Source organism: Eptesicus fuscus, chromosome 10 (genome assembly GCF_027574615.1).
Source record: "Eptesicus fuscus isolate TK198812 chromosome 10, DD_ASM_mEF_20220401, whole genome shotgun sequence".
Classification (NCBI taxonomy): domain Eukaryota; kingdom Metazoa; phylum Chordata; class Mammalia; order Chiroptera; family Vespertilionidae; genus Eptesicus; species Eptesicus fuscus.
In genome coordinates, this window is record NC_072482.1 from 75,646,797 (window position 1) to 75,661,970 (window position 15,174).

General features: G+C 43.5%; 1 protein-coding gene across 1 annotated transcript in view; it reads left to right on the top strand.

The window, feature by feature from the left end:
* The window catches only part of SLC2A12 (solute carrier family 2 member 12), a 49,828-nt gene that overhangs the window by 11,989 nt on the left and 22,665 nt on the right, over positions 1 to 15,174 (top strand). The window contains 1 exon segment of the mRNA XM_054721772.1: positions 8,631 to 9,971. Coding sequence (XP_054577747.1) covers positions 8,631 to 9,971 — 1,341 coding nt within the window.

Sequence of the window (15,174 nt, forward strand, 5' to 3'; positions counted from 1 at the left end):
CGAGAGAAGAATTGCTATCTGAAATCTGTGATGTGGAGGATAAATGTGAGAAGGTATTCTGTGTTTTCCGATGGTCTTAGGCTCTACAGGTTGAGCACCGCTAGCAGGGTTGCCTAAGACCATCGGAAAACACAGATATTTACGTTACGATTCATTAACAGTAGCAAAATTACAGTTATGAAGTAGCAACGAAAATAATTTTATGGTTGGGGGTCACCACAACATGAGGAACTGTATTAAAGGGTCGCAGCATTAAAAAGGTTGAGAACCACTGTTCTAGATGCACATAAAAAGGACAAGGAGACAGAGATAAGAGAAGAAATCAACATATCTATAACTAACACTGAAAGAATGATTCTTCAATAATCTGGGAGAAAAATACCCCAAAATACAAGGAGAAACCTTTTTTTAGTAGAACTCAACTAGTTGCACAAAACCATAGAAGAAACAAGCACTTGATCCTCATTGATGCTCCACATTGAAGGAGGGAAAAAAGGAAGGAAAGAAAGCAAAGTTCCTATCTTTTTGTCCGAGAAAGGTCAAACAATAGGAGGCACAGAGAGAGTCCACATTTTTGTGGTCTGAGTTTCATCGTATGCTAATGAAAGCATTGCCATGCAGGGGAGGAGTGAATACTGGTTAACTGAAGGCTCACACCCAATATTTCCTACCACACTCGGTCCAGGGGTAAGAGGCAGCCTCTGGGACCTTTGTCAGCTGTGGGAAACGCCACAGCTCATCTCTCCATGGCACGTGCCCTCGGGGAGAGAGTGAGGGAACTTTCTGATTAAGCCAGCGCTCCTCCTTTGCCCCTCCTTCCTGTGTCATCCAACACCTCTACTGAGCTCTTGCATCAGGTACAGTGGGCCCCCATGATACAGACACTTCTGCTCTCAAGGAACTCCCTCTGTAAGGCGGGAAACAAATGTAACTGAGTATAACCGGAGGTGCCGTAAGGCCACGCACGCAAAGGCAAGAGAGGGCAGAGAGATTAATGAGAGGGAGTCTGGGAAGGTTTTGGAGAGGAAGGGACGTTTCAGCTGGATCTTCCAAGATAAACCGGGTTTCTCCAGACTCTTAAGTAAGGGGAAGGCCATGCTGGGAGGGGGAACAGCGTGAAGAGAAGCACAAGTCTGCAAAGGTACACAGCATCTCCCAGAAACAGCACGTGGTCTGTCTGGGCTGGACAATTGATACCTGGAGACCGCAGGGAGGCCTGAACACCTGCTCCACTGCTAAGTGCCGAGTCCGGGCTGACGCATGGGGCTGACATTCAATAAAATACAAATACCCGAGTGACAATGAAACACTTTATGGGCTGTGCAATGCTTTTCATGTTAGCAGGTTAATAATAACAGCGCTGAAAGCTTTAGGGAAATGCTAACGGTGTGCTGTTTAAATGCTAGGCGTTTATGTAAACATTGAGTTCTATATGCTAACCATTACGTAATACTAACCTTAATCTGCTGACCAAGGGCCAGTATTTACTTATCCACTCAAGAAACATTTATTGATTATTCACCTTGTGCCAAAGACCAGAGGTGGGAATACAGATATAAGTAAAGCAGAGTTCTTAGCTTCAGGAAACTAATATGGGAGGACAAACAGGTAAAGAAATGAGTGCCTTCAAAAGTGACAGGTGCCCTAAAAACCCGCATCCCGTGCACAGTGGAAGCACAGAGGAGCCGCAAAATAAGGCAGAGCAAGGTGGTTGTCATGGGTGATAGCACTTGAGATGACTCCTGAAAGATGGGTTGGTATTCGGGGAGAAGGAGCAGAGAAAGGGGAGACCACAGATACAAGGAAGTTTGGGGGCTACTACAAGATTTTCTCAAGCAAAACAAGAAATAGGGGGTCTTTTAAATTTGTGAAGCATTCACAGTTGGTCAAGCTGTATAATTACCTGGTTACCTGTCCCCCGCCCCCCACACACCCACACACACACACACACACACACACACACACACACACCTGGGTGCACATGCTTTTCATGCTATAGGATTGAGTCAGCCAGCAAGTGTTTATTGAGTGTGTATTATGAACATACTCTGTAATAGGCATATGGGGAGAAGGGGGGGGAAAGGCAGGCAGAAACTCAAATACTGTGAAAAAGTGGAGTGTTTCTGTGCATTCCAGTTCATTGTGGTTTCATCTGAGTCCTGGTGAGCGGGGCAGACAATGCAGCTATTGTTGTAGTGGTGGCTGCAGTCTGCTGGCTTGTGGGGCTGCCTGTCCTTTGTGCAAAGCCTCCTGGCCGCGATCTCATTTGTGATAGGACCAGTTTCACTTCATTACCTGATTAAAAAGCCCTCACTGCATCATCAGACTGCTGGTCTCTGGCGAGGCAGCCACACAGGCGGGTAGGCATGACCCAGAGCCTGTGGGGACCAGCTGCTGGTCCCCAGCCAGTGGCCACTTCGGTGATGTCCACAAAGGCTGAGCGTTCCTGATGGCCCTTTGGAGACCACAGAGGTGTCAGGGAAGGGCCACTGTAAATACGCTAGGCCATGAGCAAAATGGCTGGGAAAGCTAACCTTCCACAGGAACATTAAGTGCAGACTGTCTGACTTCAGGGTTGGGTGTTTGTTGTCATTTTTTGAAAAGGCGCTAATTGTGATTCCTCACCCTGCTCTCTCCTTCAGCACTGGCTGCTGCTCCTGTCCACACAGCCGCCCCAGACTCTCCCATCGTGTTTAGGCAAATAGAAATCCCACCTTCCTGCCACATCCTTTCTCTTTCCTCCTGTTCCCTGACAGATTTCCTAGAAGAGTTCTCTTTACTTTCCGGCATCCATAGGATAACATCTTGCTTCTATCATCGTCAGCCAAAAAAGCAGACACAGGAAAACATCCACTCTTTATGTCTCTCCTCATTGTTTTTCTGTGGTAAACTAGCACCAGGAAAATGATCTGTGAAGGAAGCTGAGGAGGAGGGAAAACTTTCCTCTACCCTCAAGGTTCTTCTGGCTGGTCTCATAATCAAACAGACATGAGGCAGATTAGCAGGAGAAAATAAGCCAATTTAATTACATACATATGTATGGGAATGCTGCATACATGAGAGCCAGAGATAGAAAAGGAAATTGAGGTCTATACGACTTTCTAAGCTAGGGGTGAGGTAAGGTACCTTGGGGCTTCAGAAGGCAACTGCAGGGAGAGAGCATATTCAGTAATAAATAGTTTGCCCTGCAATATAGGTGGGTAAAAAGTTATTTCTGGTGGTAACTCCCATAATGGGCCAAACTCCTAATTTAATTTTTTCCAGGTAGTTAAGGGGAAGAGCAGTTTCTCTAGGGCCCTGAGAATCTTGGTCTCCTTTAGCTCATAATAATCTGCATACCCCTGCGGCACATCTTGGGGGACTCATTCTGCATCGCTGCAAAGTTCTAAGGCTATGGTCGGCAGACTGCGGCTCACGAGCCACATGCGGCTCTTTGGCCTCTTGCGTGTGGCTCTTCCACAAAATACCACAGCCTGGGCGAGTCTATTTTGAGGAAGTGGCGTTAGAAGAAGTTTAAGTTTAAAAAGTTTGGCTCTCAAAAGAAATTTCAGTCGTTGTACTATTGATATTTGGCTCTGTTGAATAATGAGTTTGCTGACCACTGTTAAGGGGTCACAGGGATGCCATGTCTGGAGCATTAGGAACTAGGTTTCCACACTGAATTGGAATTAAAATCCCGAGTGGGCAGGCAGCTTGAGGACTGTAGTAGACATGCAGCAGTAACAAGTAGCATTCATGAGGTGAGTGGGGAAGCTAGTTTGGGGTAGTACCCCTTAAAGCAGGGGTCCTCAAACTTTTTAAAGAGGGGGCCAGTTCACTGTCCCTCAGACCGTTGGAGGACCGGACTATAGTTTAAAAACAAAACAAAAAAACTATGAACAAATTCCTATGCACACTGCTAAGTCGGCTGCTAAGCAGGACAGGCAGCGGCGGCAAAAACACCCGCTGGGCCGGATAAATGTCCTCGGTGGGCCGCATGTGGCCCGCGGGCCATAGTTTGAGGACCCCTGCCTTAAAGCATACAAAGGGGAAGGTATACTCCTCAAATAAAATTCAGACAATGAAGACCTTAGCTTAATTCTGAAGCACGTAACCCAATGTTGGTATACACGCCCCCATGTGAGAATAGGATCATAGAATCCTATTACAACTTTTTAAGCTTTTAAAGGCACATTCCCTAGATCAATTAGATAAAAGGATATAAATTTTTTGATTTTGTAAAAAAAGTTTAAGCAATTCTTATAGAAATAACTTATTATATCTCTGAAGAATTATACTCAGTGCTAGCTGCTGGGTCTCAAGAGGGACATGGACAAACTGGGATGGTTTCCAGACCCTTTGCACACATCCCAGTTTGTCAGTGTCCTATGAGCCCTGGTTAAAAGAATTAGGCATGTCCAGAAAGCAGAAGAAAAAGCTGGATCCCTTTGCTCTTGGAAGACATTGCCCCCAGACTACAAGAAGCTGGCTTGCCCGCCATTTACTCCCACTCCTCCTTAATCGGCCACCGCAGGCTCTTTCTAAAGTAGGTTAATAGAACACCAAAGGAAGGGATGCTGGTGTTTCCTGGGTTCTTTCCTTCTGTAGGGAAGCAGTCATTCCCATCTAACAAAAGGGAAAAACTAAGAAGGCAGCATGCATGGTCAAGGTGCCAAGGACAATCTTCTACTCCTTGAGCAGTTCTGGCATCTATTCCCCCACGTCCTTGACTCAGTATCCCCATGCTGTCCTCTGTCACTCTAAATCCCCTTCTAGGGTGCCTCCCTCAATCTGTCTCTCGAGTGTTTCATTCTCCAAATCACTTATTTCTCCAATCTGAATATCAGAGACCAATAGCTAAAAGATACATACTAATCAACACATCGAATATAAATAAAATGAAGAATGACAAGCAGAGATGTGAAGCAATGTAATAATAGTCTTATCCAAATGTGAGAATTTGACCCAATTCTCTTTGTGGTTGAGGATTTTAAGATCATGTGGGAAAAAGAATATGTGGAAACTGAGGACATAAGTGAACTTACAATAGTGAGTCTCTATTATATATACTAGAGGCCCAGTGCACAGATTCGTGCACCGGTGGGGTCCCTCAGCCTGGCCTGCGGGGATCGGGCTGAAACTGGCTCTCTGACATCCCCCAAGGGGTCCCAGATTGCAAGAGAGCACAGGCCAGGCTGAGGGACCCCACCGGTGCATGATCAGAACCAGGGAGGGACCGTGGGAAGGCTCCAGGGCATGTCCGGCCTGTCTCACCCAGTCCCAATCAGCTGGACCCCAGCAGCAAGCTAACCTACAGGTAGGAGCGTCTGCCCCCTGGTGGTGGTCATTGTGCATCATAGTGACAGGTCGAACAGTCAAACGTCGGACACTTAGCATATTAGGCTTTTATTATCTAGGATAATTATATATAATAGAGACTCACTAGAATGTTAAGTTTCTTGAGGGATAAGAGCCACATCTGTTTTTGTTTCATTGGTATATATGTACCCCCAAGTACCTGGAAAAATGCCTGCCATGTAATGTTTCAAATATTTCTTTGTTTTCATGATTAGCTGGATAAACTGCTGATTTAATTTCAATTCAGTGGTTTGTGTTCATAAATTACTTGGATTTGATTGGATTATGGATTATTGCTTTCTTATTTGCTCCTTCATCTAATCAGGGATAGGGCACATCCAGCCTGTGGGCCTTATAAGGCCTGCAAAATCATTTGGTCTGGCCCTGCCAAGGCATTAGGGGTGAGTTGATTAAATGTCTGACCAAATATAGCAGGCTAATTTTTAAGTTGATAATTTTATATGGCCTGAGAATGATGTTATAAATATCCAAATGGTCGTTGGCAGAAAAAAAAGGTTCCCAACCCCTAATCTAAATATTCAATTCTTTTAAAGTTATTTTTTGGAATCTCCCACTTTTCTATATCCCACCAGTGTCCTGGAGATCTTGGATATGTGTGTGGGGGGAAGAGATTTAGAACACCTTTATTTGACCGGCTTCTTTCACTAGAGCTAAGCAGTATTTTTAACCACACTCTGCCCCTGTTTCATCGGGTTTAAATAGCTTTAGCTCGGGCTGTGATCATTGTGTCCAAGCGCATGTTTCTACTTTTTTTACACGCATTTTATTTCTGCTGCTTCTCCATCTCCTTTACTGCTACTTCCTTTTCTAAATGTTGGTACACCCTAGGTCCAAGTTCTAGTCCTACTTCTCCTTTTTCTCTCTTCTGTCTCCCTAAGTGATCTCATTCATTCCCATTGCTTCAAATACCAAATACATGCCCCTGGATCCCAAAGACGTATCTCCATCCTTGACCTACCTTTTAAGCTGCAAATCTCTATACTCAGTCTCCTAATTGGGTGACATTTTCATAAATCTAAAATGGAACTTCTGATTTCCACTGCTCCTCCCCAATCTCTACTCAACCAACTACTCAAACCATTGAGCCATCTTGAGTTCTGATCCACTTCCTTACCCTCCAATTCCAGTTCATGAGCATGTGTAGTCAATTTTTTAACCTCCAAATGAACTCTTGAATGTACGTGCCTTCAGTTCCACTCCTCATTCCCAAGTCTAAGCTAGCATCATCTCTTGTCACGACTAAGGCAATGCATTGCTCCCTGCTACCCATCTTTGCCCTGGAAGAACTCGTCTGCACACAGCAGCAAGAAACTCGGTGACAGCGCCCTCTTAGCAGTCAGTAGGCATTGACCTCATATACTTGGGATACAATAAAAAGTTGTCACTGTGACCTGCCAGGTCTTCATGAAGTGTCCCCTCTGTACTTATGCATGTCACGGATGCCCTCCCCACCGACCTCTTCAAGCTGATGCTATGCCCCACACATGATGTACTGGCTGTCTGACAAGTTTGAAACATGATCTCAGGCCTTGGAAACTGCTGTTTCCTGTGCCTGCAATGTTTTTTCCTCAACTGCTTTTTGTTTTGTTTCTGTTTTGACAAGTTACAGTCATCTGTATACCTACCACCAAAATTAATAACTGTTAATATTTTGCCATTTTCCTCAGCTTTTTAAAAAAGATATATTTTTTATTGATTTAAGAGAGGAAGGGAGAGGGAGAAAGAGATAAAAACATCAATAATCAGAGAGAATCATTGATCAGCTTCTGCCTGCATGCCCCATACTGGGGATCGAGTCTACAACCCGGGCATGTACCCTGACCAGGAATTGAACTGTTCATAGGTCAACACTCAGCCACTGAGCCATGCCGGCCAGACTTCCTCAGATTTTAACATTATAATAATAGAAAAACAGAAGTAACGTTTGAGCTTTTTTCCTTATGTTTCATCCTCTCCTCCTTACTCAGAGCCAGTAATGGATACGGTTGGTTTCCTGCCCTGCATCCATTTCTCCCTCCCTTCTTTCTGACACAGCCTTGACTTCTTTAAGGCACTCACACTTCCTCCAACCCCTCCCTGCACCTTCATGTGCTTCAGCAAAAGCCAATGGTGGCCCAACTGTGGCCAAGAGATAGCAGAATGGTTTCCTGGGAGCTGTGTTCATTCTCCCCAGAGTACACAGTGGGGAGCTGGTAGCACTTCTTGAGGCTCCTACCCTCTTTATCCTGCCCTCAAGCATTTATTTGCCTTTAGAGAACCAGGGTGGAACCGGAGGAGCCAGGCTATCTAAATGTCTGATCCAACACCAAGGCAGGAACTAAAGGTACTCTTGTTTGTTCAGTCTTCATCATGTCATCTGCTGGTCTTGCATAACTGTTGGCTCAAAACTTAGAGCAACATAAACACCACAAATAGAAGGAACTGACTTTCTGAATGTCTCCACCCTTCTCTCAAAAAAGAAAGAAAGAAGATTCTTTCTCTTATAGCTAACCATTTTTTTGGTTAGCATATTATCTTACTACTAGAGGCCCGGTGCATGAAAATTCGTGCACTCGAGGGGGTCCCTCAGCCCGGCCTGCACCCTCTCACAATCTGGGACCCCTCGGGTAGGGTCCCTAGGCCTGGCCTGAGATTGGCGCCTATCGGGGCTTTCCTTCCCCTGGCTGTAGGCAGCTGGCCCCACCCCTGCCACTGCCACTGCTTGCCATCTGTGCAGTGCTGCCCCCCCTCCCTTGCCACTGGTGGCCTCTCTACAGGCGACAGGTTGGGGTGCGATGGCTTGGCTGGCCTGGGCCTCCCTCTTTGCTGGGGGGCAGGGCCAGCCCTGCGAGGGGCCATCTGCCTACCTGATTGCTGCTAACCACTCTCCTGCCTACCTGATCAGCCCTAACTGCTGGCCTGCCTACCTGATCTCCCCTAACCACTTGCCTGCCTGCCTGATTGCTCCTAACCACTTGCCTGCCTACCTGATCACCCCTAACCATTGGTCTGCCTACCTGATCACCCCTAACCACTCTGCCTGCCTTCCTGATTGCCCCTAACCGCTTGCTTGGGGGTAGGGGCAGGGCCAGCCCGGCGAGGGGCTGTGGTGGTCTGGTCTCTGGTCATTTCCATCATGATGCCTCTGGCTTTTTATTATATAGGATATTCTACTTATGTGTGTGTTTGTACTCAGCACTATGAAAAACTTATACAAGGTTAAGTCCCCATTCAGACATAAAGTGTTTAAAATAACAATCAGAACTGACCTCTCTGTTTCTCTCTGCTTGCAGGGTGCGGCATGTTTACTCTCCTGTCATCGGTCACAGCAGCTGTCAGTGGCCTCCTGGTGGGTTATGAACTTGGGATCATCTCCGGAGCTCTTCTTCAGCTAAGAACCTTATTAGCCCTGACCTGCCAGGAGCAGGAAATGGTTGTGAGCTCCCTCCTCATCGGGGCCTTACTCACCTCTCTCACGGGAGGGGTCCTCATTGACAGGTATGGAAGAAGGGCTGCCATCATCTTGTCATCCTGCCTACTTGGACTTGGAAGCCTAGTCTTGATACTCAGTTTATCTTACACGGTTCTCATAGTGGGACGCATTGCTATAGGGGTTTCCATTGCACTCTCTTCAATTGCCACTTGTGTTTACATCGCCGAGATTGCCCCACAGCACAGACGGGGTCTTCTGGTGTCACTGAATGAGTTGATGATTGTCATTGGCATTCTTTTGGCCTACATTTCAAATTACGCATTTGCCAATGTTTCCCATGGATGGAAGTACATGTTCGGCCTTGTTATTCCCTTGGGAGTTTTGCAAGCGATTGGAATGTATTTTCTTCCTCCAAGTCCCCGGTTTCTGGTGATGAAAGGACAGGAGGAAGCTGCCGGCAAGGTTCTCCAAAGGTTGAGAGCCCTCTCAGATACAATGGAGGAACTCACTCTGATAAAATCTTCCCTGAAAGATGAATATCAGTATAGTTTTTGGGATCTGTTTCGTTCGAAGGACAACATGAGGACCAGAATAATGATAGGCCTAACACTGGTATTTTTTGTACAAATTACTGGCCAACCAAACATATTATTCTATGCATCAACTGTTTTGAAATCTGTTGGCTTCCAAAGCAATGAGGCAGCTAGCCTAGCCTCCACAGGTGTTGGGGTTGTCAAGGTCATCAGCACCATCCCAGCCACGCTTCTTGTAGACCATGTCGGGGCCAAAACCTTCCTCTGTGTTGGCTCTTCCGTGATGGCAGCCTCATTGGTGACCATGGGTGTTGTGAATCTCAACATCCACATGAACTTCACCAATATCTGCAGAAGCCATAGTCTTATCAACCAGTCCTTGGATGAGTCGGTGTTTTATGGATCAAGAAACTTGTCAGCCAGCAATGAAACTCTTAGAGAGCCCTTTAAGGGGATCACTTCCCACAGCAGAAATTCATTAATGCCCAGGAGAAATGATGTGGATAAGAGAGGGGAGATGACCTCAGCATCCTTACTAAATGCTGGACTGAGCCAAACTGAATACCAGATAGTCACAGACCCTGCGGAAGTCCCACCTTTTTTGAAATGGCTGTCCTTGGCCAGCTTACTTGTTTATGTTGCTGCTTTCTCAATTGGTCTGGGACCGAGTAAGTATTTTATTTTTTATTCCTCCTCCTTACCCCTTATAAATGCTAATGAATTGCTTTTGACCAATGAGAGCATCCCGCTGCTATAGTATAGAAGCAGGGCATGGATAATATCGGAAGAAAGTATGCCTGGCTTATACCTGCTTAGTGAAATGTGCAAGGCCAATATTCACCCAAAGGGGAAGTTTGCAATTATATGTCCCACAAGGATACTTTAACACCAGTTGATTGGAGGTGAATCAGACTTTGAAAGATATTTATTGTCCCAGAGAATATATTGTTTTATGAAAGCAAAGTTTACTGAGATAACGTTTTTTTTTAACATATCATTCCTGAGTTTTTCATAGGTGAAAGCGAGAAAGTATCAAGATTTTCTTAAAGACACTGTAGTGAGTGCATCCCAGTAATAATGAAGAAGAAGGGAATTCTGAGATGGGAAGGAGGATTTATTTCTTTAAACTATTTTATCACTAGAATAACCTCCCAGGGTACTTTACTGTCCCCTATGAAACAGAGAATGGGAGTCAAGTTACTCCTATTAAACAGAATACAAACAATTTACAGGGAGATAGCTACAGGATGTTTTATTTTATGTAGCCAGTCTACTCCAATGACAAAGTTTAAACCCTTCTCTGGACCAAAATCTCCAGGGTTTGCTAGAATAGGTTGTTTGTTGAAGTTTCCTAGTCTTTTAGCATCAGTCTGAAAGTCTAAACTGCTCTGTAGAGAAGTTGTAAAAGGTCTTTTGTACATCTCCCTAGAAAATAAAGTGCTTACTCTATCATCCTCTACTCCTTCTCTCTCTCTCTCTCTCTCTCTCTCTCTCTCTCTCTCTCTCTCTCTCTCACACACACACACACACAGTTGGTATTAAAACCTTTGTTAATAAGGATCAAGGTCCAAACAAACTTGCTCAGATAAATAGGAGAGAGTACAGTGCCAATCTAGTCAATGACCAAATGCTCTTGGATTTTCTCATAGATGGCTCCAGTGTTTATTTTTTTTCTTCCCATTTCTGCTACCATTGCCTACCCATATGGTTCTTAGGTTGCTAGGAGACTGTAGTTCTCTCCTGTTCCAGGCCTTTCTCATGCCCATTCATCTTCTATACCAGTATTCCTTAAATATCATTTTCCTCATGTCACCAGTGTTCATACACTCTCCATGGTGTCCTACTTTCGGCCATATCAGAGAAATCAAATGCTTTACAAGATAAAAAGATTAGAAATTACCTATTCCAACACTTTTCTTTTATTGAAAAGAAACAAGATACACAGGAGATTGAGATTACACAGATTTGGAAATAAAACCCCAGGCTTTGGAAGCCTAATTCCATGCTTTGCATACACTGTATCACCATTCTTTGAGGGAAGAATTGCATGACTTTCAAGACTCTCCACCATCTCATCCAACCATATCAAGCTGTTTACACAATTCCAGGGGGCACCATTTACACTGTGATTTATGGAATTATGCTCAAGGGCCACCATTCATACAGGAGTACCTATAGACTCCACATGGACAGCATAGTGAACAATGTCCCTGGCATTGTGCAATGAGGCAATACCTTATCACTCTGGGCTTCTTTATTTCCCACTGCTTTCACTTCCTCTACCCTACCCAAAGCTCAATGAAATTCTTCCTACCTTTAAAGCTCAATGAAATTATTCTCTTCTCTAGGAATTCACTTCTTTCTTAGAGGTCTTTATTTGTATGAACTACTAGTCATTTCTCGTGTAGAATAGGTCAGTTCTGGACTATAAGAAGCCTGAATTTAAATCAGAAAACTTGGTTCTAATCCGAGGTCTTCAACCTACTGGCTGTGTGATCTTTAAACCAACTATCTTCATGAAGCTGTTTGTAATCTATGAATTGGGTATAATAATATCTGTTTTATGTCACAGAGTCAGCATCAGGTGAGCAAATGTATGTGTGGTTTGGATGCTACAGGGTATGATATAAATAGAAGCGTATACACATAGTTTAATGCACACTGTAATATAACTTAGTCCTTACTGGTACAGTTATTGCTACTACATGTTTTGGTTTATTAGCTAGAATATGGTTACTGGATTATAAGCTCTTTGAGGAAAGAAATGACATTTTATATTTTTTCTTCTCTCCCTTTAAGTGAGTGTAGCATAAATCTGTTTGACAGCCATGCAGGAACACATTTGTGTTTCTAAGGGGGCGGGGAGGACTTTAAAAATAAGATGCAGATATCGGAAAAATCTCAAGGTGTGCTTCTTTACATGTGTTATCTGTGGGCAAACTAAGTAGCACATAAGTTAGAAATGCTAGGCGGCCAAAGAAACTCCTGTTTCTGCCAAACATCATCACGAGTTCTTTTGCAGAATAATTCATCACATGGGCATGTGACGAAAATCTCTTTCTGTGTTTGCTCCTAAGAAAAGATTCAGGGGAGTTAGTAATTCTTGGAATCAAGTAGTGGGAGGCAGTTAGGGCTTTTCTTTGTTAAGTCATAGTTATTGGGACTTTCAGGCACAGAGGACCTAAAATTAGTCCCAGTTTTTTTGGTTTGTTTGTTTTGACCCCTCTGCTTTTTGCTACAGCCTGGAGAAGTGAGTCCCTTTGAGAATTTCTTAGACTCCCAGCAATACTAGTGAGGTAGCGAATCGCAGAGTTGAAGGGGGTTTTGGTATGGGAAAGGGAAATAGCTTGGTTTCTCCAACTTATAATTGTAATTTCGAGGACTGAGCTAGGTATTCACGCCTGAGGCTGGGAAGCATGCAGGCTGAGACAGAATTCCCAATCAGCCGCTTGCTCGAAGTAGAACAAGCCGCTATTTCCCATCTGTGGTTTGGGGCTATTGATTCTCCTTGAGCTCTTAGAAGGGATTTGAGTAATTTTCCTTTTTTTTTTTTCCTTGCTAAGAGTCATTTTTGTCCATATTCATGTTGTAGTTTATTTTTCTTTTCTAAAGAAAGCATACCACAGGAATTCCAATTTAATCATCAAAACTGTATTCTAGAACGTTGGTATAAGCTGCAAAAATCAGTGGGAGTTTTAAGAAGATTTTTATTAGGAGCAAGATTTTCATACTAGATCTTGAATGCTTTCTAAAATTTATTAACCTAATGTGATTATTCTCAGATATTTCATTTAGAGAGTTGATTGCTTGTAGTAAAGCAAATCCTTTCTATAAATAGAGGTATAAAAGAAAATGCACATGTTGTTCTAAAGTAAAATCACAAGCAAGATTATACCATCTTCATTAAACCTTCTTAAATATGGGTTGGCTTAGAACAGCATTCTTTAATTGAATTATAAATCATGCCATAATTTCTTCTGCCAAAAGAGTGTTTCTATTTTTTTTAGGATTGAGTGTATGTTCTATATCATTTCACTCTCTGGTCCTCTGTTTCCCTAACTGTAAAATAATAGGTTGCCCTAGAATCTGGAATTCAGGAGGGGAAATGAATTTGATACTAAGCAATCTTATGTATTATATGTTAATGCATTTAAAATATTATTGTAAAAAGGAATTCATGGCCCAAAGAGTTTAAGAACTTCGGCCCTGCATTTCTTTACAACTAATACTAAAATTCTTCCATCAAGTAAAATCAGAATATATACTCCATTGCTTTTATTGGGGACTATTAAACACTTTTTTTCCATAACTGATCTTTCACTTCAAAATATGTTCAAAATCTTACCCTTACTCTTCACAGTGTTTCTGGAGTGGTTCCCTGATTGGGAATTCTGTCTCTGATCATTGTTTTAATTTCTTTTAGTAACAATATTTTTCTGTCATGCTTCAAGCATTTGGGTAGAACGGAAGAGTCCTGACATTGTGAGGACGTAGAGCCACATGCTTTATAAGTAAAGCAGAGTTGAGCCCAAACACAAGGCATAAAGTTATTATTTCATGAGTTCATTTGAGGTGATACTTGTGTAGAAACCCAGCCTTCTTAAAATAACAAGTGTAACTCAGAAAAATGTGTGTGGCTGTTCTGTTCACAGTAATTACCAGGGCTTTTCTAAATCCACAGATTCCTACGTCCGTAAAATTAATTAACCTCCTCTTCCATCTCATGATTATATATATATTCATTATGATCAAATGAAAGGAATTTGTCCAAGGTCACATATTAAGTTTGGTTATGAGACTGTGACTGCCATCCTTTTACTCCTTTGTATTCATTCAGAATAATACTGACTGACAGGTGATCCCCAATCATCTGCCCCAATCTCTTCTGTCAAATAAGCAGGAGTTCCTCCGGCAAGAAAGCAACTTGGAGTGACCAACAAAGGAAGAGAGAGGGAAAGCCTGGGGTTCACTGATTCACTCACTCATCCAGCACGTGTGCATTGCTCACCCAGAGTCAGGGATGGCTGAGCGAGAGCCACACCCTGCCCTCATGGAGCGAGTGTGGGGACAGGCAATGAGCAAGAACATGAAGACAGGTACTATCCCAGTTCAGGAAGAGAGAGGTGTTGACATTCAGGTGGAGGACGCGTGATAAAAAATGAAGAAGGATAAAGGAAAGAGCATTTTGGAGGAGCGTTATTTCAGATAGGGTGGCCATAAAAGACCTTTCTGTGATGGTGACATTTGGGCCACGGCTCATATGAAGAAAGAAGGGAGTTTGAAGCAGGGAGAATGACAGGTTGAATGGCCTTGAGAGGGACACGAGTTAAAGGTTTAGGAGAACAGCAAGAAAGCCTCTTGAGGCTGTATAACATGGTGTTTGATTGGGACGAGGCTTTGGCATCATTTTGTGTCCCAGCCCCACAAGGTAGGACTTTGGACAGGTCAATTCATCTCTGTAGGCATCAGTTTCCCTATCTAGAAAATGGGGCGATATTGTCCATCTCACAGTGTAATTGTGAGGTTGAATGGAACAATTTGCATGTGGTTTAGTGTGTGGTCTGCAGCATAGACTCAGTACATTTAGTTCTTAGTACTGTTAAGTATCTGGCTATGGTCAAACTGAGATGAGTAGCTCTGATAATGCCAGCACTGACCTCAGCAGGCATTTTGCTTAAGTCATGTCAGAACACAGGTAGCGCTCCATACCTTATGCTGAATTATGATGCCATGGTCCTCCTGACCTCCCTTCTATAAACCATTTTAGTCGGGTCAAGAAAAAAAAATACATTGGTGGCTTGAAATATGGTTCAGTTCTGGATGACCTACAGTCAAGAGAGCTTCCTAGAAAAACAGACAAGTGGTACAGAA